Source organism: Ictalurus punctatus, chromosome 24 (assembly GCF_001660625.3).
Source record: "Ictalurus punctatus breed USDA103 chromosome 24, Coco_2.0, whole genome shotgun sequence".
Taxonomy (NCBI): Eukaryota; Metazoa; Chordata; class Actinopteri; order Siluriformes; family Ictaluridae; genus Ictalurus; species Ictalurus punctatus.
The window spans coordinates 13,597,465-13,621,118 of NC_030439.2; the positions used below are offsets into that span (position 1 = coordinate 13,597,465).

General features: G+C 39.4%; 1 protein-coding gene across 1 annotated transcript; it reads left to right on the forward strand.

Moving 5' to 3' along the window:
• The first annotated feature begins 1,174 nt into the window (after positions 1-1,174).
• col1a2 (collagen, type I, alpha 2) lies at positions 1,175-19,849 on the forward strand. The gene is made up of 50 exons (XM_047150713.2): positions 1,175-1,379; positions 3,239-3,240; positions 4,393-4,428; positions 4,848-4,931; positions 5,270-5,326; positions 5,455-5,499; positions 5,594-5,647; positions 5,740-5,793; positions 5,887-5,940; positions 6,290-6,343; positions 6,532-6,585; positions 6,945-6,989; positions 7,100-7,198; positions 7,288-7,341; positions 7,539-7,637; positions 7,719-7,763; positions 8,617-8,715; positions 8,822-8,875; positions 8,982-9,089; positions 9,227-9,280; positions 9,526-9,624; positions 10,468-10,521; positions 10,652-10,750; positions 10,844-10,897; positions 11,003-11,056; positions 11,147-11,200; positions 11,491-11,544; positions 11,783-11,827; positions 11,949-12,047; positions 12,251-12,358; positions 12,529-12,582; positions 12,696-12,749; positions 14,028-14,081; positions 14,166-14,219; positions 14,314-14,421; positions 14,875-14,928; positions 15,024-15,077; positions 15,239-15,400; positions 15,518-15,625; positions 15,780-15,887; positions 17,007-17,060; positions 17,182-17,289; positions 17,471-17,524; positions 17,624-17,731; positions 17,884-17,937; positions 18,028-18,135; positions 18,243-18,489; positions 18,602-18,786; positions 18,906-19,148; positions 19,423-19,849. The coding sequence occupies exons 1-50, from the start codon at positions 1,310-1,312 to the stop codon at positions 19,567-19,569; spliced, it is 4,059 nt and encodes a 1,352-aa protein (XP_047006669.2). The 5' UTR covers positions 1,175-1,309; the 3' UTR covers positions 19,570-19,849.
• The last annotated feature ends 3,805 nt before the right edge of the window (positions 19,850-23,654 follow it).

The following is a 23,654-nucleotide window of genomic DNA, read 5'->3' on the forward strand; positions in this document are numbered from 1 at the left end:
TTTGTAAATATAGTTCATCTATGGCATTCTCTGGTGAGAAAGAAATAAAGCAGACTTTTGAATACATAGATTTCTAAACCTGCTATTTTGGATTTGAATAATAATATCACTGATTACTCAATGACATTGTAGATGCAATGGAAAGATGAGCAGATGATAATCATGAGTTCCTGCAGCTTGTACAGAGAGTAAGTGGTGGAGCTTGGCTGTGGACATGTCTGATCCTGTGGCCTGCTTGGAGCTGTGTGCTGAGACTCAGAGCTGAAACTGGATCTCTCTCACAGGCCTTTAGTCTTTAAAGCAAGGATGCATGACCTTAATCTATAGGCTAAGTAACATTCCCAATCCAGTGCTTGGTGACCGCCTGGAGAATTGAATTTTTTTAATCGTCTCAGAAACACCTGATCCAGGGAAAAATCAAAGCTTTCACTTGGCACAAATGTATTAGGAAGTGGAAGGTTTGTTTGTTTGTTTGCTTAAGTGAACTGGGGGTTCCCCATCAATTACCCTGAGGAGATATTGGGGGGGGGAAAAGTTGACATGAATCTGTGAAGGTTTGAGAGACAGAGGACACAGGAAACACGTTTAATTGTGTGACTATAAAAGTACAAAAAGTTAACCTATAGAGCGCAAACGTACTCGACCTCAACAAAAATGACCGAAAAGACTCCGCACAAGCGTCTCCGCTCTGCACCGCATCCTCCGCCTGCTCCACAGCACCTGATCCGCGCGCGCCTCATAACTCCCGCATTCTCTCCAAAGCGCTGCGTAAAAGCGCGCATCTTCCGTGTGCCACCGATCAACCTGACCTGTCCTGACCACAAGACTAGCAGCACTAGTCTACAAACCCCTGCAAAGTGACGTCTCAAATACGACTAGACCCCCAACAAGAAGTCTGGGACCAAAAAAAAAACGCACACGGGTTTCGGATCTCGTCTGTGTCCACGTCCTCAAAAGAATGGATCTAATTAAAACGTTGCACTCGTCATCACGGTAAGAAAGTTGCCAAAGTTTGCGGGGAGTGGGCAGGGACCAGGGGCTGTCACGTGACCAGCGCGGGCCGTTCTCAATTCAGGACCTCTCTAGAGTTGCTCACATCCTATTGGTCCAGCTGTGGCTCTTCGACGCGCAGTCATAGGAACCTCCTGCCGTATAAATAGGGCTGATAGGACTTTGTTATTCCAGCATCACGGCAGCAGGTTCCCGCTAAGTTTGGAGATTAACTTTTCATCGCGGCTGTATGCCTGCTTGAAGAAGTGTAAAAAAAACCAGGCACCGCGGCACAAGGAGTCTGCATGTCGGACTAGACATGCTCAGCTTTGTGGATACCCGGATTCTGTTGCTGCTTGCAGTGACATCGTACCTTGCGTCATGCCAATGTAAGTTTCAAATGTGCTTCTTCTGTTTTTTTTTTTCTTTCTTTGTTTCTTTTTCTGCTGTGTCTACCCAAGGACCCTTAAGCCTCATTTATTCCTTTGATGACTGAGGATTTGTTGGGCTGCCTGTGGCCACTGTACTCGGAGTTGACCTGAAGGACAGCTACCCACATTGGCTATCAAAAAAGAGAGAGAAAGAAATAAAGAAAATAAAGGATTCTCGTGCGTTTAAGGGATGCTTCGTGATTTTACCGTGGATATTTTCATCTTTTGAATTTGCAAATGAAGAGAAGTCACTTCACTGCAATACATAGCTGAGTAACAGTGCATTAAACAGAACTGATTTAAGGCAATGCAGTTAGATTTATTTTACAGACTTTAGTTTGGGCGTTGGAAGGGTCTTTTTTCCAGGCTCCTGTATATGAGCGCTTATCATAAGTATTGGGAACACGCACGCGCCCTCTGCTGGACCAATTATGTAATAGCATGTTTTGGCATCAAGAATTCAGGCTTATTTTCCTTAGTTTGCTTGGCGATTAAGACGCAGTTTAGTTCAAATAAAAATCAAAATAGTAACTAAAATAGCAGAATAGTAACAAGCAAATGTTAATTAATATGAAATGGACAAATCATTATTTCTCGTTTTTCTAACGGTAATAACAAGCTTAAAGCCATATTGCAAATTTATTTGATGTCCTTTTAATTAACATGTTTTGATGAAATAGTAGACTTCGTTATAACATGTATACATGCCCTCCTTTATTCTAACTGTAATTTGTGGCTTAATTTTTTTTTTTACTTGCGCCAGAGAACTGAAACATGCCCCGAGGTGCCATCTAGTGGAGATACAGTTACATAACGGCGCCGCCCTGAAGCACATATACTGCTATTACAGTGCGCCACCTCTAGTAGGCAGTAGGACGGTATGCGGGGAGGGACGGAGCAGGGTTGCGGGGTGCGTTAACTCCGCCCACAAGGCCACTCATCAATCAGGCTGACTGAATGACCCAAATAACTGTACATAGTTTATATGGAAGACATAAACAGACCAACAGCACTTGTGATGTAGCCTACAGGAGCTTCTGAATTTATTTCTGTCTATCCTATTTTTAATTGGAATGGATTTTTTAGGGGGGTTTTTTTAGGTAGTTTTGTGTTGTGTACAGTAATAGTCCCATTAATAATACTAATAATAATACTGCTGCTACTACAAATAATAATAATAATAATAATAATAATAATAATAATAATAATAATAATAATTGTGGTGGTGGTGGTTGATTTAGAAGTATCTATAATAAGACTGGCATGTTGCTAGAATAAACAATCCTAGATTGTAGTATTCTCCTTTTATATTATTATTATTATTATTATTATTATTATTATTATTATTATTATTATTATTATTGGCACAGTTGTTGTTTTTTTCCTACAAATTCAAAAGAATTTTTGTAAGATCTACACTTCACACCTGCTAGGCAAGAAAGTTCTTCATTTTGTTCCTACTACAAAACAGTATATTTCCCAAGTGACCAATATAACATTAAGGCCTATGCAACAGTCCTCAATTCAGTCCTCACTACATAAAGTAGATCAAAGCTTGACGTAAGCTTGAAGTTATTTTACAGGTTTAAGTAGCAATTACACAAATACAGTGGACAAATACAGTGGAAACTGATTGTCTGTATATGTTGACAAATTTTCATATATTTGGCATTGGACAATTAATGCCAAAAGTTGTTTTTGGCCGCCAATAAGAATATTAAAGCGTATTTGAGTCAATAGCTGAATTTTTCTAACTGATCATTTCTCCCTTCCTCTCCCTCTCTCCATGTCTCTTCTCCTGCCCTGTATCATCAAAGCGGTCAGTACACTTTCATGCAATCATTCTTTTGTAGTGCAATAGAAATTCTTACCCTTTTTCTGTTTCCATAACGAAGGATATTCGGTGAACAGATCCATGCTAGTCTCAGATATGCCACAGTACTCTGTGTTATCGAGAGATTTCGGCAGTGCTAGTTTTTTCCTCTTTCCTGTCAATGAGAGGACGAAAGTCCTATTGGCTAAGGTAAATGTCAGTGAAATCAGAAACCACTCACTTCTCCTGGCCAGGCAGCTTGTGTACAATGAACCCCTTTTAGATGGCTATGGGAAGGGGAGGCCTTTAAACAGAATCAACATGGCCTAAAAATTCCTAAACAAAATACTGCTACACAACAGGGCCTTCAGTTTTATATTGCTTATAATCATCCAATATTGATTATATTTTGTATTTGAGATTAAGGCAGATTGTTCACTGGAATACCACTTAATATGTTTGCACATCTTTAAAATATATAACACCAGTTTCTACTTATTTGACTTTACTCTCAGTAGATGTATAAAGGAGTAGTTGATGCTTATTAGAGGAAAAAAATATTAAGCTATGTTTAATCCAAATAAGGCCTTTACACTCCTTTAAGCATCTTTGCTCAATATATACCACATGATGCACAATCTCTGATGACTAATCACATGGCTAATCCAGTGTTGTTTTATTCTAACCAACATGAGAGCATGTGAAGCAGGAATATGCATGCTTTACTGAGAGCTTAGTGAGGACTAATATGCATGTGTTAGTGAGATGAGATAATGCAGCCATACACACATCAAATAAAATAAGAAACTTGAAAAGATGGAATAAATAAATCTTGCATTTATTTATCTTTCTTTCTGTCTAGGCTTATCTGAAGGTGAGCATGAACTGTTATGGTCATTGTGATGTATGTAGTTTGTGGCATGTGTGAACTGAGTTCATGATTCTATAACTGGCAAAATATGATTGTGCTCGATATCAAATTTCTGAACTCAGTTCACACATCCTCACAAATACCCTTAAAGCTAGTACACAATGAATGCCATATTCAGTGAAAGCCAACTGACTTCTGCTTATGCGAGAGAATGAAGGCATGATTACAAACCTTCTAACTAAAAGGATGTGTTCCAGTTGGTGATTGTCTTTTTTTTTAATGAACAGGGCCCAAGGGGAGATAAAGGACCTAGAGGTGACAGGGTAAGTCAGAAACTATGATTCCTCAAGATGTGTGATAGTTTTTATTACTAAAAGGAAACAATGAGAAAAATGGTGACTGGGTGACCCTGTAGAAACCAAACCCAGGAAATGACTGAGGCATAACAAATCAGTCTTTCCTTAAATTATAATGCAACATGATAACCATCATTAGTTTATAGTTATTATAATTTGTATGAGTCCTTTAGCGATACATTAAGAACTCATTGATCAATCCTTCTCTGCTACTGCAATAAGAGAACCTTTCAAACAACAGAACTATGTCACTCATAGACAGTATTATGTCACTAGTTCTACATTATTAAGAAGCTCAGAGCATGTCCTGGTCAGAGTAAGCACTGAGTTCCAGGTTAGATCATTATTTTCTACATTCAGAATCTAATATCAGTTTTCTCTACCAGGGTCCTAAAGGACCTGATGGCAAACCTGGCAAACCTGGAATTCCTGGGCTTCCCGGCCCCCCTGGCCCCCCTGGTCTTAGTGGAGTAAGTTTACACATTTCAATGTTTGGCATGTTCACCTGTTTCTTTTGTAATGAATGGAGGTTTGATCTATACTGATATTAAGAGTGTTTTGATCCTAGTGTCCAATTGACCTGTTATTTCTGCAAAGGGTGGTTACCTCTTAACCCTATGACCCAATGACCTTTGAACTTTAATCACTTCGTGTTTGTGTTTATGCCATCAGTTATGCTTTGTACTATGTTTTATGTGACATCCAATAATGCAGCATGCATTAACTATTATTCTTCATATTAGTATTATCATTTTCAAATCTATATATGTCAGGGAACAAAATTCTAACTTGCTGTACTTTTGAACAGAACTTTGCTGCTCAGTATGATGGCTCTAAAGGACCTGACCCTGGCCCTGGACCTATGGTGAGCGCCTGAAGTTCAACTTGGAAAAACACAAAACAATTAACCATAGCTCATACAGACAATACATGAATGAATGTCGAAAATACAATGAATACTCATGCAAGACTCATTTGTATTCTTCTGTAAAGGGTTTGATGGGACCTCGAGGCCCTAGTGGACCACCTGGTGCCCCTGTAAGTACCCTTTTTTCCATAAATTCAGCGATTTTTAATTCTAGATACATTGCAACATTTCTGATGTTTAAAAAATATTTGTTTTAAAACACAGGGAGCTCAGGGACCCCAAGGACATGCTGGCGAGCCTGGGGAGCCTGGACAGGCTGTAAGGAAACTGGTTTATACTCAGTTTAATAACACAGACAGTTACAAAACAGACTTGACCTTTAAAAATGTAATGCTTTTATCTTATGTTAGGGACCAGTTGGACCTCGTGGACCCCCTGGACCTCCTGGCAAGTCTGGTGACGATGTAAGTGAAGGGGGAAAAAAAGATTTTTTGAAAAACTATTACTGATTTTACTGATGTGCACATCTGACAGCATTGTCTGCAACTTTTATACAGGGTAACAATGGCAGACCTGGACAGCCTGGAGACAGAGGTACACCTGGAGCCCAGGTAAGACCAACCTCAGTACACTGCACATTTAATTTGCATGTGTCAAGTGCACTTGCAGGACTTGTAGGATAAATGACCTGGTAAACTAGCTTCAACTGAACTTTTCATTCATATCAGTCCTAAAAAATACATCTTTATTTCCCATTCAGACATGACTACATCATCAGGATGACAAAGCATGACACAAAATTAGTATCTAGCTTCTGTGTTCTTAAGTCAGAATACACAAGCTTCAGAGTCTTTTGCAGTCTTTGAAATAGACCTGTTACATTATGTCTAAAGAGATAAAACTGATAACGCTGCAAAATGGGTTTAAAAACACTAATGTCCTATTCTTTTATCTTTACAGGGTGCTCGTGGTTTCCCAGGAACTCCTGGACTTCCAGGCATGAAGGGACACAGAGTGAGTAACATGCGAAGGAATAAGGACATTTCAAATTCTTTATTGTATACATCATGTATTTATCTAATTCAGGAAAACTAATGAGGTACTTGGTCATCATTTGCAGGCAAGATATATTATACTACGTGTGTGTGTGTGTGTGTGTGTGTGTATATATATAGTGATTAATTCTTTTCTCTCTAACATAGGGCTACAATGGTCTTGATGGACGAAAAGGAGAGGCTGGTGAAGCTGGAGCTAAGGTAAAGTTAGAGATGAATTGATCCATCAGCCATCATGGAAAAAAAAGGATTCAGTTCAGAACAACAAAACTACAATGCTAGTGTCACTGTATAAGCAACAAACCTCCAGTTTGTTATCTAGTTATTTATCTTAAAGCACATTACCTACAGTGATTTCAGTGAAACTGAAAAGAAAGACTTGTAGCAAGAGTCTGGAATGCAAGTCTGGGCCCACTGACAGGTCCTGCAAATTAAAAGATTAATCCATATTGAACATAATGCTTTACACCTCAAAAGCTATCAATTGTACCCATCTTTCTTCACAGATGACCTTTAATGCTTATAGTATTAACCCACTTTTGCTATTTTATGTCTTTTAGGGTGAGAACGGTGCTCATGGCTCAAATGGAACCCCTGGACAAAGAGTAGGTTATGACATCATATTTTTTAAAGGAATGCTTATAAACTTTTATAATTCACAATAAAGTTTGAAGTTGAAATTGTCCTCATAATACACACATGTTTGTTTGCATAGGGTGCACGTGGTCTGCCTGGTGAGAGAGGTCGTGCTGGTCCTGCTGGTCCGGCTGGTGCCCGTGGTGCTGATGGTAACACTGGTCCTTCTGGCCCTGCTGTGAGTATTTGACCTTCGACCCCTCCCGTGTCCTACTACAGTTCAAAGGTACAGTCTAACACTATTTTGTCTGTGATCCTCCTTGTCAGGGTCCACTTGGAGCTGCTGGCCCTCCAGGTTTCCCTGGCGCCCCTGGACCTAAAGTACGTGCCTTTCTTTTGTTTCAATATGAGAAATATTGTAAATTAAAAAGTGCAAATGAATATGTTTCCATCTTCATTGCGCTACTTGTATGTGTGTATCATATACCTTTACTTAAATGAGTTCTGATCTGAAGTTTTCCACATGCTGTAGCTGCATTATTGTAAGCTCTTTCTCTGATTTCATCATTATTTGACAGGGAGAAATTGGACCTGCTGGTTCCTCTGGCCCATCTGGACCTCAAGGACAGAGAGGAGAGCCTGGACCAAATGGTGTTGCTGGCCCAGTTGGTCCTGCTGTAAGTATGCTTACTAGTTGACTTTAAGCAATGTGTTGAAATCACAGTAATGTCCTGACCTCCTTTTTTTCCCTTCTCTAGGGTAACCCTGGTGCTAACGGTATAAATGGTGCTAAGGGAGCTGCTGTAAGTATTTAGTTAGACTTTATTTGAGTGAAAGAATGACAATAATAGTCTAATTGGATGTGAAATGCTACAGCACAAGGCAAGATAGGGCAAGTTTATTTGAATAACACATTAGACACACCCTAACAGGCTTGTATTCTTCAAGGGAAATGTATTTTTGTATTTTAAGCCTTTTAGTGAGTCAAAGAACGCAGTACAAAGTCATGGGTTAACGCTATAGCAGTGTTTCCCAAAACAGGTCTCTAAGATTCCCGCAGGTCCATATTATACCTTTTTCCTCAATCCCAACACCTGTACCATGTTTTCAGTGTTCTGCTTTGTTAAAATATGTTGGGAGATTGGAGAGAGTAAAATTGTAGACCATCTGAGACACCCAGATGATTGGTTTGGGAAACATGACACAACAGATACATGCAGTATATGGATCAGGCTAGATCAGGACTGTCACATTCATTAGTAGCATAACAGTGGCTATTTTGTGCTCTTATAATACCCATATGAAAGCAATAACAAAGACAATAAAGACAATGATAATCAAGTGTGCTGTATCCATCTTATATTTATTTCTAGTATTATGCAGCTACAAACTAAAAATAGGTTTAAGCTTGCGCCCTAATGGTTCTTTTGGTTTGTCACTCTGGGGGAACTGATAAAAGGTCTGTGTAGAACTCTACAACAGAATTTTCGAATATTGCAGCCACTTTTATCCTCCAAAGAACCTTTTCTTAAGTGCGCATTTACATAGCGTATAATTCAGTTCTGCTTGAACTGGATGTTGAATTGGAACGTTTGTAGCATTTATTTTAATATGCAGTTCATTTATCATTTTTAAATTCTCTGATTGATCTTGCAGGGCACTCCTGGAGTTGCTGGTACCCCTGGTTTCCCTGGCCCAAGGGGAGGCCCTGGCCCCCAGGGACCTGCTGGAGCTTCTGGCCCCAGAGGCCTTACTGTGAGTTCCACCTAACCAGATCAAAAATAACAAAACCATGCTATGTATATTATCTACATTCTGCTGGATAGTTCTGAAGGATCTTTTCATTGCTTTTGCCCTTTAGGGTGACCCTGGACCTTCCGGAGGGAAGGGAGATTCTGGTGTCAAGGGTGAGCCTGTAAGTATATTTATTTCATGTATTTTTGTTCCTAAGTATGTGTTATAGTACAGGTGTTTCCTGAGTTGTTGTGCTTTCCTAATCTCGCTGTGCTTGTTGTGTGCAGGGTAGCCCTGGCCCTCAAGGTCTCACTGGTGCTGCTGGTGATGAGGGCAAGAGAGGACCAACTGGTGAGCAGGGATCAGCTGGACCTGTTGGTCTGCGTGGAGCCAGAGTGAGTAATGTTTTTTTTGTTTTGTTTTTTAGCCAAATACATGAATCCTATATGTGCACTAATTTCACATGTATTTGCTAGTTTCTGTGATTTACAGTTGTCAGTGTTTCAATGATGTCTATACTTTTTCTGCATAGGGAGCTGCTGGAACTCGTGGTCTCCCTGGTCTGGCTGGTAGAGGAGGACCAATGGTTAGTAAATTGTGCTAACATTATACATACATAATGAATGCCTGTGTGTAGTTTGAGAACATTATTCAGTAAAATTATAGGATTTATTGCAATTTGGAAAACATGCTAAAATAGTTTTGCACCACTACATATATGGTTAGACATATTTGTAACGAAGGCTGTTGTAGTATATGAAAGAGAAGAATAACAAGATAATTTCAGATAAGTTATGTTGTAATACTGACCTCTAAACTTCTTGCTCCCAGGGCATGCCTGGTACAAGGGGTTCTGCTGGTGCTCCTGGTGCACGTGGACCTCCTGGTGATGCTGGCCGTGCTGGTGAGGCCGGTCTGGTTGGAGCAAGAGTAAGTATTATACCTTTACCTATAGACTATTACTTAGAAAGATATTTTGATTCTCAGGGTGTCTGCAGGAGTATTATAGTATTATATTGTCTTGAATTTGAATTTAAATGGCCTTTAGGCTATTCATAACGTCAGTTTGATTTAGATTTTTTTTTCTTATGTGACTTGATTTGTTTTAAAAACATTTGAATAACATGGGACTACAATAGTTGCACTTTCACTGTGGAGAAAATCAAAGGCTTCTGCAAAGGCTTTTTCAACTCAGAAGCTCACAGAATATTTAAACTTACTTCTATCATGTGACGTCAACAGATTTTATTTTTTGCAAAACACACATGAAAATAGAATTGAATGCGTAATTGCCTCAAAAAAATGATGAATGTTTTGATTACAATTACAGTGCAATGGTTAGAATTTTCAATATATAGTATCTATATATGTTCATAGCTTTATATTACTAGTGTTGTCTATGTCCTCGACTTTGTTATGTTATTATAATGTGTAATGAATATGAGAACAATGAGAGCTCATCACCTGAGTCAGAGTCCTTGTATACTCTAACGTAGTTATATTGTACATCAATAAAGCAGGATACTGAGTCTGATTTTCCTTACTTGTGAGTTTGTTATATCAGCACGACGAATACACTGGGAGTAGCCAGTTAAAAAAGCCTTTAAAATGTATTAAATGCATAATAAACTTACATACATATACCCATTAAGGATACCCATAGATAGGTATATTGCATAGTATATGGCAAATGCTGACAGTCATAATACAGATTATATGGTGGTGAATTAGACAAGAGAAATTGCTACATATTAGTTTGCTCTCTGGTTCTAGGGTCTCCCTGGTAGCCCTGGAACTGCTGGACCCCAAGGAAAGGAGGGACCTGCTGTAAGTGTCCTCCAATAAAACATCATAAATATCAGTACTATATTGATACAAGTCAATTCTATAGAGAACTGCTGAAGTCTAAATCAAATGTGCTCTTTTAATCACTGCTAATGTGGATCTCCATCTCCAGGGTCCTCCTGGTCAAGATGGCCGCAGTGGACCTCCTGGCCCAACTGGACCCAGAGGCCAGCCTGGTAACATTGGATTCCCTGGCCCAAAAGGACCATCTGTACGTTGAAATTAAAATATGTTACAATATTACAAAGAAGCAGCAGCCAAAATCTGACAGATTTCATCATAATATATCTGTATCTGTCTCTAGGGTGAGCCTGGCAAACCCGGAGAGAAGGGACCTGCTGGTGCTACCGGTCTGAGAGTAAGCATCGTATAATTTTATGTCACTCTTTTAAGCATCAGTATTGATCTATTTTTATACAGTAATACAATGGTCTGGACTCTGAGTCATGTATTGTCATTTTAGGGCCCCCCTGGTCCTGATGGTAACAATGGACCCGCTGGTGCCGTTGGAGCTGCTGTAAGTAGACTTAATAAAACCAGGAAATCTACTAACCTAACATCAGAGTGAGAACTGTGATGGTAATGTCAATTTTTCTTTGGTTTGCAGGGTGGTTCTGGTGAGAAGGGAGAGGCAGGACCTGCTGGTGCTCCTGGTTTCCAGGTTTGTATCTCACTCTTATTTATTCACTTCGGCCTGACTGAAAGCAAACTCTTAGACAGTTTACAATGCAGCAGTAAAATATAGTGTGTGATTTACTATGCTAGAGTATGCTCTACAATGTTAATGGTTCCACATTATTAGTTATGTGATTTCAGTGAATTGTGACCATATCCTTGATATTATGTCATATGGATAGAGTTGGCACAGAGAATTTATACTTAATTGTAGACATACAAGTATTATTCCAGCTGTCTGTCTGAGTCACTGATCTCCTTCTTTTAATTTCACAGGGTCTTCCTGGACCTGCTGGACCTGTTGGTGAGACTGGCAAACCTGGAGACAGAGTAAGATCCTCATAAAATGGCAATGATGAACTAAAATGGCATATAATTCTACCCCACAAAAATTACAAACCTTTATTTAAGCATGCTCATATACCTCACAGCAAATAAAGTGTCTAGACATTTTGCAGTACAGTATCCATGTTTCACAGTTAATCTAGTCCACAGTTCATCTATTTTGGGCATGAATCATGTATAATAGCAGTTAATTCAGTTTCAATTGTGTTTAATTTTTTTATAGGGTATTCCTGGAGACCAGGGTGCTGCTGGAGTTGCTGGTGGCAAGGTATTGTACTTATTCTTGCATTGAACATATGCATAATAATAATCCAAGATAAATAACCAGATAAAAGATCAGTTTCTGACCATTTTCTCACATCTTCTACCTCTTCTGTGTGTCCATGTAGGGAGAGCGTGGTAATCCCGGACCTGCTGGTTCCGCTGGTGCCCAGGGACCCATCGGTCCTCGTGGACCTTCTGGTCCTCCTGGCCCTGATGGAGGCAAGGTAATCAATTGGTGGTTATCTATGTGACTGATTAATTAGCAAAACTCTTCATAGTAATTTAGGCAGCAAATGTATTTTCATTAGACATGTGATATATGTACATGAGCATTTAACTATCAGAATGAGTGTTAAAGTGTACTGAGATTGTATTGTATCCCTACAGCAACAAAGAATTTTCACCCACTGCAATCTTTTTCCCATAGGGTGAACCTGGTGCTGCTGGTCTTGCAGGTGCTGCAGGTCCCCAGGGACCTGTTGGCATGCCCGGTGAGCGTGGTGCTGGTGGTACTCCTGGAGCTAAGGGTGAGAAGGTCAGTTCTGGAGAGATCCATCTCTTCACCCAACACTGTGCATCTTTAGAGCAAGAACTACTGTTTTAGCTCCAGGTTCTCAGTCAACAGGTATACTGAGAACTTCTCATGGTGAAGACAGCAATGTTGTTTGGTAGTGCTGTATCTGACTCTCTTTGTTTCACAAATAGGGTGAGGCTGGATACAGAGGTCTAGAAGGCAATGCTGGAAGAGATGGTGCACGTGTAAGTTCCAGCTCAGTCTCCATTAAAGAAATATCACAATACTTAACACATATGTGTGATTATCTCATAATATGTATGCCTAAGTAAAATATCTTGCTTTTTTTTCTCACCAGGGTGCTCCTGGACCCACTGGACCTCCTGGACCCTCTGGTACTCCTGGTGATAAGGTAAAGAATATTTTCTGCTTCACGGTTGAAGACAAAAATATTTTTGCAATTTTTCATGTGACAGTGGAATTCCTTTGAGAATTTTATTTCATCTAAATTATCTAACTTCCACAGAAAAGTCAGTAAATTGTCACCATGGCCACTATAATGTATGATTAAGTACTGTTGCCCTCTGCTGGAAAGGCATCACTCAGCCAATGGATCAGCCATGTTGTCTACAGAAATACTAGAGGGAGGACAAAATAACTAGAACACAAGAGAACTAGAACCAAAGTGAAGAGAACGTAATATTTTTTATACTATTAAGTATATACTAGTTTGATTGTGTGAGGGATAATCCACAGCTAGGTGTGTGTTACACGATTTTAATGCATGACATGGAGGCAAAGAACCACCCAACACACACTTTTCAGCCAATCTGAATCGAGTATTCGGACAGACCATGGTATAATATTATTTTTTCTTCCTCAAAATAAAAAAATATATACAATATTAATCAGTGGAAATATCTCTTGTACTCAGAAAACAGCCATACACATTGATGATATATTCTTAACATACAGTTAAAGAAAATGGCCTGTAAAAGACACCCTAAATGATCTTTAGGTTGCTTTTTTTTTTTTTTTATGTATTTATCGCCAAAAGACAATGTTCTTGCATTGAATTTTGAGTCTTAATTAACCATAGTTGAGTAGCTGAAAGTTAAATTAGTTGAAAGTTAGAAATACAGTGAAGGCATTCTGGCAAAAACAAAACCATATTTGACATGTTAATAATAGTCAATCAGTCACTTTTTTATTGTAAAAACACACAAAGAAAAACGGTACCTCAATATTGATGGCGTGTCAGTGATGGCATGTTGGATAATAATATGCATTGCTGAAGTTTCAGGAAGTGTTTCTCTAACAGCAGGACCTGCAATAATGTTCCATAGAAGGACCACATATTTACCATGATTGTCAGTGTAATGACATTATATGATTCAACTCTATAATGTTTTTAATCAAATAGAAGAGTTACTCAACATTTACCCACAAAAATAGGTATACAAATTGTAAAACATTGACTTAGAGAACTAGACATTTATGATATGACTTTGTAGTTGTACCTCAGATCTAAGAGATTCAATTAATCAATCAAATTGTTTTGATAGCAAATGAGTTCCTTGGACACTATATCTACATTTGTCTCTACAAAAATTTGGTTCAAGAAATTCTGTTGTGTGAATCATTCCTTCCTGCTAAATAATGTTCTAATAACTTCACTGTTCTCTTCCAGGGTGAGGGTGGATCTGCTGGTCCTGCTGGCCCTGCTGGTGCACGTGGTGTCCCTGTAAGCACTACTCCTTTATATCCAAATGCAAAATGCTCATCACTTCCATGAAGAATTGGAATTTATGTAATTCTCTGTTAATAGGGAGAGCGTGGTGAGGCTGGCCCTGCTGGACCTCCTGGATTTGCTGGTCCTCCTGTAAGTATATATGCATGTCAATGCTTGTCCTGACATGGAGCACTTCTATTTTTTAACAAGATCAAGATTGACAGGATTTCCATGGCTTTTGCAGGGTGCTGATGGCCAGGCTGGAGCTAAAGGTGAGAGAGGTCCCGCTGGTGGAAAGGGTGATGTTGGACCTTCTGGCCCTGCAGGTCCTGTTGGTAACCCCGGACCTGCTGTAAGTTTAAAATAATACAACAATACAAACACAGGTTAAAATGTGAAATGTGCATAACACGGTCTTGAAACCAGAGAGGTGTAAGTGACACTTTGGGGGAAAAAAACAGCTAGATATTACAAATTAAACTTAAATGAATGCAATATCTACTGAATAAGGTCCCAGAGTGTAACTTCATAAAGTTTTGAATGTAGTTTTTGTCAGATGTCACTTATACCCTCCTGTTGGCAAAACCGTTTATATGTAGATTCTGAAGTGCATTTTATTTGGTAGGAATCAGACGCTAGGCTGTAGCCTAGCCCTAAGCCATGAAAGAGCATAAGATATACGGCTAACATTTGACAGTAACATAAGGCATGCTGTTTTCTATAGTTATCATTTGAACATGATAAATGTTCAGCAATATGGGCACATTTCCTCTATAGCTTATTTTATTATGTTGTGTTTCATCAGGGTCCCTCCGGACCTGCTGGCCCCCCTGGTGCTCGTGGTGACAACGGTCCCACTGTAAGCTCCTTTAGTAGTATTACAATGCCACATTATGGTTTTTGTTTTTCAAATTATTGTTCATGTGTAATGTTTTACCTTTGCCTCTGTCCCAGGGTTTGACTGGTTTCCCTGGTGCTGCTGGAAGAGTTGGTCCTCCCGGTCCTTCTGTGAGTTTTCTAATACCTGAACACATAAAAAAAATAACCACTGAAACTCCATGCAGTTTCCTATACTGCATGTAGTGCTAACATGCTGGATTAAAAGTGTTCACTGGTATGATCAAGATGGACTAGACTAAAGAGAAGGCCTGCATCTTCTTAATCTACAGGGTATTGCTGGACCTCCTGGTCCCGCTGGTTCCGCTGGAAAGGATGGTCCTCGTGGTGTTCGTGGTGATGTTGGACCAGCTGGACCTCAGGGAGAGAATGGCATGGTTGGACCTCCTGGCCCATCTGGTGAGAAGGGATCCCCTGGAGAGTCTGGTGCTAAGGTATTTTCCCTAACATTCCAAATGCACCTTAAGTTATGCCAGCTCAATTTTAATATAAGTATATACACGAATTAAGATGGACTATTAAAGCAGAATCCACTGCTGTTATGACTGCAGGGACCTCAAGGTATTTCTGGACCTAGCGGTCTGATTGGACCTCAGGGAGTCACTGGTCTTCCTGGTTCCAGAGGTGAACGTGGTACTCCTGGTGGTGTTGGTGCTGTCGTAAGTGACCTCATCCTCTTGTAAATACATTCTGAACTGTGATCATCTTGGCTTGATATAGCTTTTGGGTAACATCATAGGCACAGTTGCTGATTTCTGGAATAGGTCACTTGTACCTCCCTTGGCTAATTTGGTAATCTGATGTGTTACTCAGGGTGAGCCTGGTAGAGTCGGCCCTGCTGGTGCCCCTGGTCCTCGTGGTCCAGCTGGTAACATCGGTCTGCCTGGTATGACTGGTCCTCAGGGAGAGGCCGGACGTGAGGTAAGCTATATTGTGCCATTTTACTTACAGTGCCAGAAACAGATTTGGGTAACAGGTTTGGGTAATGTTCCATAGCAATGATTCCCAAACTGTGTGTTAAAAAATGTGCAAACTTGATAATACCCTAAAAAAAACATGTTTGATTTTTTGAGACAATTCTACGTACAGATGCAAAATACAGGGTGAAGGCAATGCAATTAAATGTTTTTGTGCCTGGGAGAATGTGATAAATTTGCGGAAGGATGTTTCTGCTAATCTAGAACAAATTTATATCATTTACAAAGCCTCATTAATCAGAAAGTTAATTTAAAATATTCCTTAGTAAAATACCCAAAACGTTTCACCAAATGATTACGTATTACCTGCTTTACCAAAGGCACTGTAACAGCATTTAAACAGAACATTATAAATATAATTCACATCTGTGTTTATATTCTTTTATTCATTTATTCACATATTATTTTGATTTTTTTTTTACACATTTCACTTCCCTTAGTAAGCATTATACTTGAGTTCATTTGTCTCACTACGCTATTTATAAGATAATACATATATTACGATAATGTTCAGTGGAACACTGAAAGACACACTTTAAATTGTCATGTTTACTTAAATGAATTATATCTACTTTGTGACCATAGATCATTTAATGCTACAATCATCCAACAGAAGCTTGCACTTAAAGCACACATCTTGCTGAATCTATTAAATGAGCTTTTTGAGTATTTGTTTACGAGCCATGAAAAAAAAAAAAAAAAAAAAAAAAGCTGATATATCCTCCACCACAGTAACAGGCATGGTGCATTTAATATAGTATTATGCATTTTGTCACTTATGGCCTTATGTGCTTGATGTAGTCTGTAGGCCTTCAATTAATGCAAATTTCATACACAGAAATCATACCCCTTGGACCAATTATCTGTAAAAATGCTATTCCAACCTTAGAAAAACGGTACACCCACCCTCAGAATCCCCTCTATATCTTATAAACCACACCAAAAATCGTATCTCATCATTTGAGGATGTTCTAATGGGACAGTGGTTGGAATAACCAAGATCCTATTTATTATATTTCATTGCACAATTACATATTGATCTTTACTTTATACTCCTCTATAGGGTAACCCTGGTAATGATGGACCCCCTGGCCGTGGTGGTGTTGCTGGTGTTAAGGTAAAAGTTAAACAGTAGTAAGAAACACAGGATGTGATTAATTATATATGTTTATCCTGATTTTTGTGTCCTGGATTAGTAACAGTGGCTTATATTTAACTGGACTTTTTCAAACTGACAGGGTGACCGTGGAGAACCTGGATCTCCTGGCCCTGTTGGAATTGCTGGTGCTTCTGGACCCGTGGGATCATCTGGTCCTGCTGGCAGACCTGGAAACCGTGGTGAGGCCGTAAGTGTCCAAGCCTGAAGCACATACGTCAACAAGTTTTGGCGTATTGCAGAATTGTCAACAAACACTATTTGAGTTCCCTTGGTGGTATGGTTGCAACCTCAGAGCTATTATTGACATTATGACTTGCTTTTATGATAGATAAAAATTACATTCCCATTTTGTCCATCCTTTTCTTTAGGGACCCTCTGGATCTGTTGGTCCAGCTGGCCCTGCTGGTGCAAGAGGTGCCCCTGTAAGTAACTTGACTTTGAAAGAGTCACAGATGTGTTAGTTGTTTATTAATGATGCTGTAATCAATGATAAATATCACTTTTCTTTATGTGGTCAACAGGGCCCCTCTGGACCCCGTGGTGAGAAGGGTGTGGCTGGAGACAAGGGAGACAGAGGCATGAAGGGACTGCGTGGACATCCTGGTCTTCAGGGAATGCCTGGACCCAACGTGAGTGACCCCAACCTAGTATTAGGGGTTGTAGTTTTCTAAATAGAAACAGAATGCCAGGCTCAGCATAAAATTCTACATGTGGTCTGAAATTAGGATGACCGATTTTAATTTTTAACTGGCTGGCCTATAATAACTGTTTTACCTTACAGGGACCTAGTGGTGACAGTGGGGCAGCTGGACCTGCTGGACCTTCTGGTCCCAGAGTAAGTAACCTACCTTCTGTTACCAAGTCATTGTTTAGCCATGGACCTTGGAGTACTGTTGGTAACATTTTTTGTAATCTACCTTAATAGGGCCCTGCTGGTCCCAGTGGCCCAGCTGGTAAGGATGGTAGACCTGGCACTGCTGGTCCTGTTGGACTTGCTGGACATCGTGGTCCCCCTGGACAAGTTGGACCAGTTGTAAGTAGTCATTTGTGTCCCAGAAAGATAAGGATGAAGGGTCAGTAAGGAATCTAATGAACCATTGCAAGCATATAGCCTGAAGAAAGTACTAACTTGATCTGCAGGGACCTCCCGGATCTCCTGGTCTCCCTGGACCCGCTGGTGCCGCTGGTGGTGGATATGATATTTCTGGTGGCTATGATGAGTACAGAGCTGACCAGGCTGCTCTCAGGGCTAAGGACTATGAGGTGGATGCTACCATCAAGTCCCTAAACACTCAGATCGACAACCTGCTCTCACCTGAGGGCTCCAAGAAGAACCCTGCCCGCACCTGCCGTGACATCAGGCTCAGCCACCCTGACTGGACCAGCGGTGAGTTCTTAATCTGCTGATATGTAACTCCTTTGAATCCTATAAATATGATAACTGCACCTGGTACTGGCCTCCAACTAAGCTTATGATGTGTGTCTGTTTTATTTTGCAGGTTTCTACTGGATCGATCCCAACCAGGGCTGCACCATGGATGCCATCAAGGCCTTCTGCGACTTCACCACAGGTCACACCTGTATCTATGCTCACCCTGAGAGCATTGCACGCAAGAACTGGCACAGAAGTACCCAGGAGAAGAAGCATATCTGGTTTGGCGAGACCATCAATGGTGGCACCGAGGTCAGTTTTATATACAGCTGTAGTTCATAAGTTTTTTTTCTAGTTCATAGATTTTGTCTATTGCTTGAACAGATTTCTGCTCATTTTGGTTACATTTGTTCTTCCTTTTCTCTCCTCAGTTTGGCTATAATGATGAGACCCTGAGCCCACAGTCCATGGCTACACAGCTGGCATTCATGCGTCTGCTGGCCAATCAAGCTGTCCAGAACATCACCTACCACTGCAAGAACAGCATTGCCTACATGGATGGTGAGAACGGCAACCTGAAGAAGGCTGTCCTGCTGCAGGGCTCCAATGATGTGGAACTGCGCGCAGAGGGCAACAGCCGCTTCACCTACAGTGTTCTGGAGGATGGCTGCACTGTAAGTTTAGTGCTCAATATCTGTGAATCTCTGTGTTTTATCAGGACAAATACAATCTCCATGTATGTGCGATGTCTCATGACTACAGAATACTTTAAATAGCATGATTTTGTGGTTTAGATTTCCACCAGCTCTTACATAAGTTCATTATTCAGTTAAATGCAAAAGCATACTTCCAAACCTGAGATGAGTTAATTATATGAGATCAAATTTTAACTGTGACTTTCATTACTTCTAACTAATGTTTGTTTCACCTTTGTGATTTTCCCTACAGAAACACACTGGCCAGTGGAGCAAGACGGTCATTGAATACAGAACAAATAAACCATCTCGCCTGCCCATCCTCGACATTGCACCTTTGGACATTGGTGGCGCTGATCAAGAATTTGGTCTGGACATTGGCCCAGTCTGTTTCAAATGAATAGACTCAAGATAAATTAAAAAAAGAGAGAAAGAAAGAAAAAATGAAAAAATCTCTGCCCTTCTTCTCTGTGTTGTTTTTTATACTGAATGCTGATTTCCTCTGCACATCCACTTGCTTAAGCTGGGCTCTATCGGAGAGGACCAATGGACTGAACGGAGAATTGCACAATGCAAATTAATACAGCTGCCCAAAAAAGAGATTCTTGGAAACACCATGGTGTGGGACATGCCATCATTTTGTAAAAAATGAAAGAAGTGTAATAAAAATGATGAAAGTATGCATCACTTTGTGGTCTTTATATATCTTCCAAAGAGGAGGTTTAAAACCACAATTTCCAAAAGGTTTAAACTACCTCATGCCTGTATAAAGAAAATATTACCAGACCTGAACCACAACCTACTCATTGGTACTAAGGCTTCAAGTTCTGTCCTGTGTCAAAGGTGCTCAATCACTTGAAGTGCAGATATATGGTGCTACATTTACAGCTGTGGAGGAAACCACTTTTACTGTATTACTTTGTATTGTCTTTAAGGAGTATTGCACAGGTCCCACTGATAACCCCGTTTTTTAAGCAGGTGGAAAATTCCTAATTCTGATGTTTGTCCAGATTTTACTTTTCATGTTTTCGTTGTTTTGTTTTTTTAGTTTGTTTGGATTCCTTTTTTTTTAAGGCATTTAGTTCAACCACACCCCCCAGTGTTCATAGTGACAATCACATTTCATCCATTTGAAAGGGTATTGGAGGCCTCTCTCTCGCTAAAATGAACCACAAAGTTTATTGTACCTATTTTGTATATGTGAGATGTTTAAATAAATTGTGAAAAGTTCTGAAATAAAGCATGTCCAATGTTCTAAAACACAACATTCCACGAGTTAAGTGATTTAAAGTGTTTAGAACAACTGAAAAGTCCATGAATGTGATATCATGACTTCAGAACTTTTAACTTTAAAACATGCAGAAGGATAACAGATTCCCTTAAGGAAACATAGTTGTCCCTTACTCCAAATATTGATAATCACCCAAAACATGTTTGATGTCTAAACTTTGCATATTTCATTTCATATAGGAGTTATGAGGCTATTCAAAAATTAAATATAGATATCAAATTGGAATTATATTACATTTGATTAACTTCTAACATATCATTTAACTTTTAGTCCTTTGGCCACACCTCCTTCCTAGGTCTAACTAGGAAGGAGGAAACTAACGAAGAAAGTGATTTCAGCTTCAGGATGGTTGCTATTATTGTTTCTAACTAATCTTCACTTAACATTTACCTTGTAGCTTAAAAAAGAATACAGATGCAAACTTTAGATGCTGAAAATTGGTGTAAGGGGGAAAGAGCACATTTTATTTTTTGAATATTCCTTTAATGTTTTGATTGAAAAAAAACTTGAAACCAGGAACAAGTTTCATTTACGAAACAGTTTATTACAGTGTTATTTCAGATATTGCAGTCAAAATATCAGAGTAAAACTTTCCTTTCTGTATATTTAGTTTTGTCTTTTCACACAATTTTCCACTTACCCAAACATAATCAAAACATGTGGTGTCTGACGTTTTCTTTAGTTTTGCACTGGTAGTAGTAGGCTAATGAGCTGCCTATTAGAGCTGCCTATTTAACATCAAAACATACTGATAGTAGACTGAAGATTCTCTGATTCTCCACAAAGTGGCTGGGTTACTCACAAAGCTTTTGGGTGTGTCATTGTTGAAAGGGAGGGAACTAACATAAACCCACACCAGAAGGATTTAATGATTGGATACTGTATGTGGTTGCACTCGCAAATTCTGTGTACATAAACTGAAACACACCCTTCGCCTACACAGGATACAATCCATTCTGTCTGTTATAGTTGAATAGTGTTCACTCAGCCAAATTGTACCTATGTGCAGACCACTTTTCCGGTATTAACCCCAGACCTATAAAATTCTGCCAGGTTGCAGAGATGAACCCAAACAAAAAGAGGACTAGCAATTTTTTTCCTTGTAGTAAAATATGAAAGTACCCTAAACTCTCAATCTGCTTTGATTTTGTGTCTGTATACATATGGTTCTTCTAGAGCAAAGTGTGATACTTCTCAAGCCAATTTTTCCAGTATATTAGAGCAATTTATGTACCCAAGGTATTTTATATGTTTGGACTAGTTTTGAACAACCAACTATCCTTCTCATTTCACACTGCTAGCCTGACTTGGTCATGCAGGTTCCTCCTTTACAAAATCCAGAGGATCCAGCCATTTCTATCCACAGTGGCCACTCAGGTGCTTGTTCAGTCCCTTGTCACTTGAAGACAAGATGTCCACTCCCTGCAACTGATCCAGAATTCAGCTGCAGAACTTGTTTTCAACCATTCATCAATTGGCTTCCTGTATCTGCCCACATCAGATTTAAAACACTAATGTTTGCCTACAAATACATCAAAGGGCCAGTACCCGCCTACCCTAAGGCACTTATTACAGTCCACTTTGCACCACACACCCTTTGAACCTTTAGCAAAGCTCAGCAGGACCCACCATCTCTCAAGAAAGACATGCCTCAAGACTCTTCCCTGTTCTGGCATCCAAGTGGTGGAATGAACTCCCCACTGGCTTCAAATGAAGAGTAAATACCTACCTCATAACCAAGTACTTTGTTACTCTGTTTTGGATTTTTTTTTTTTTAAATATTTGTTTGGTGTGATTTCCTTACTCTTCTAACTTCCCCAACGGGGTTTTAGGCTGATGGTATTCTTAGTCCCTGAACTAGTGAACTAGCATGAGGATATGCTTTTGAAGGAAACTACAAAGCACTACTGTAAATCGCTCTGGATAAGAGCATCTGCTTAATGGTGTAAATATATGATTCTAGGTTATATACTTCTAGGTTGAATCTTGCTCAATGCAATGTCACCAAAAATTGCAGTAGTCCCATCTAGCTGACACAAAGCATCTCTAAATGTCTCACATATATGAATGTCACTAACATAAATATTAGAAGGGTCATACAGTATTCTTTCTGAAGCTGATATTACAGTCAAAATAAATGTTTGTGATATGGCCCTGATAAACTATGGAACTAAATACTCCAGTATATATTGTGATCTATAATTTATTTCCAGTAACATCAAAGTTTGTATATGATATCTATAGATTGTCACCTGTACAGTCAAATAGGGAGCTTATAGATCCTTTGGCATTACATGCAAGAGAACAGACAAAGCTTCCACATTGCCACATTTCAGCAGATTCTGCACTAGGACTGCATCACTGAGAAAACTCGACCGACAAGCTAACTGCAGTATAAGAGATCTACTAACTGTATAAGGGAAATACAAAGTAATACAAAGAGTTCTTGGTTTCAGTAGACAGTGGGAGGAAAACTGAGGAAACCCTCGTGAACACACTGATACTAACTCGAGCTGAGAGTTGAACCGGGGACCTTGGAGCTGTGAATCAGCAATACTACCAGCTGCGGTTTCCCATTATAAACAGAGAAACACCCAGAGCAAAGAAAGACACATACTTCACAATACCCATAACCTTCCACTAGTATTACACAGTGGGTGTAATAGGTATGACTATAGTTGCACTAGTCTAAATAGTCTGCTCTCTTAGTTAAGTTGCAAAATTGATGATGATTACAAAATGAGAATTACATAAAATTAATGAGATAATATTTTCCATTGTCTGACTCTTACAGTGAATAGAATCTGAACCTGTTCTAAGATAAAAGGCAGGATAAGCACACCCACTTGATGACAAAAGTCACAAACCATGTGGAATTCAGGTCATCCCATCTGATTTTTCTAACTTTATTTGTTTTAAGGTATTCTAGCTGCTGTTTATAATTATTATCAAACCTTCTTGTGGCGATAAATTGTGAAGGTATCCCCCAGAGTGGAAAAAGATGATTGCTTTTATGCTTAAAGAAATTATAGGCTTTTGACAAAATCTAACTCGAATAAAAGATGGTGTAGCTAGCTCAAATTTACATTTACATTATACATTTATTTATTTAGCAGATGCTTTTATCCAAAGCGACTTACAAATGAGTAATACACACAAAGCAATATATCAAGCGGAGAACAATACAAGTAGTG

Bases quoted from the DNA above. Each gene is read 5' to 3' on its own strand.
- col1a2 (XM_047150713.2), top strand. From the start codon at position 1,310: ATGCTCAGCTTTGTGGATACCCGGATTCTGTTGCTGCTTGCAGTGACA. The intron at 12,750-14,027 runs GTAAAGAATATT...GTTCTCTTCCAG, and splicing joins CTGGTACTCCTGGTGATAAG to GGTGAGGGTGGATCTGCTGG. The intron at 15,401-15,517 runs GTATTTTCCCTA...TTATGACTGCAG, and splicing joins CTGGAGAGTCTGGTGCTAAG to GGACCTCAAGGTATTTCTGG.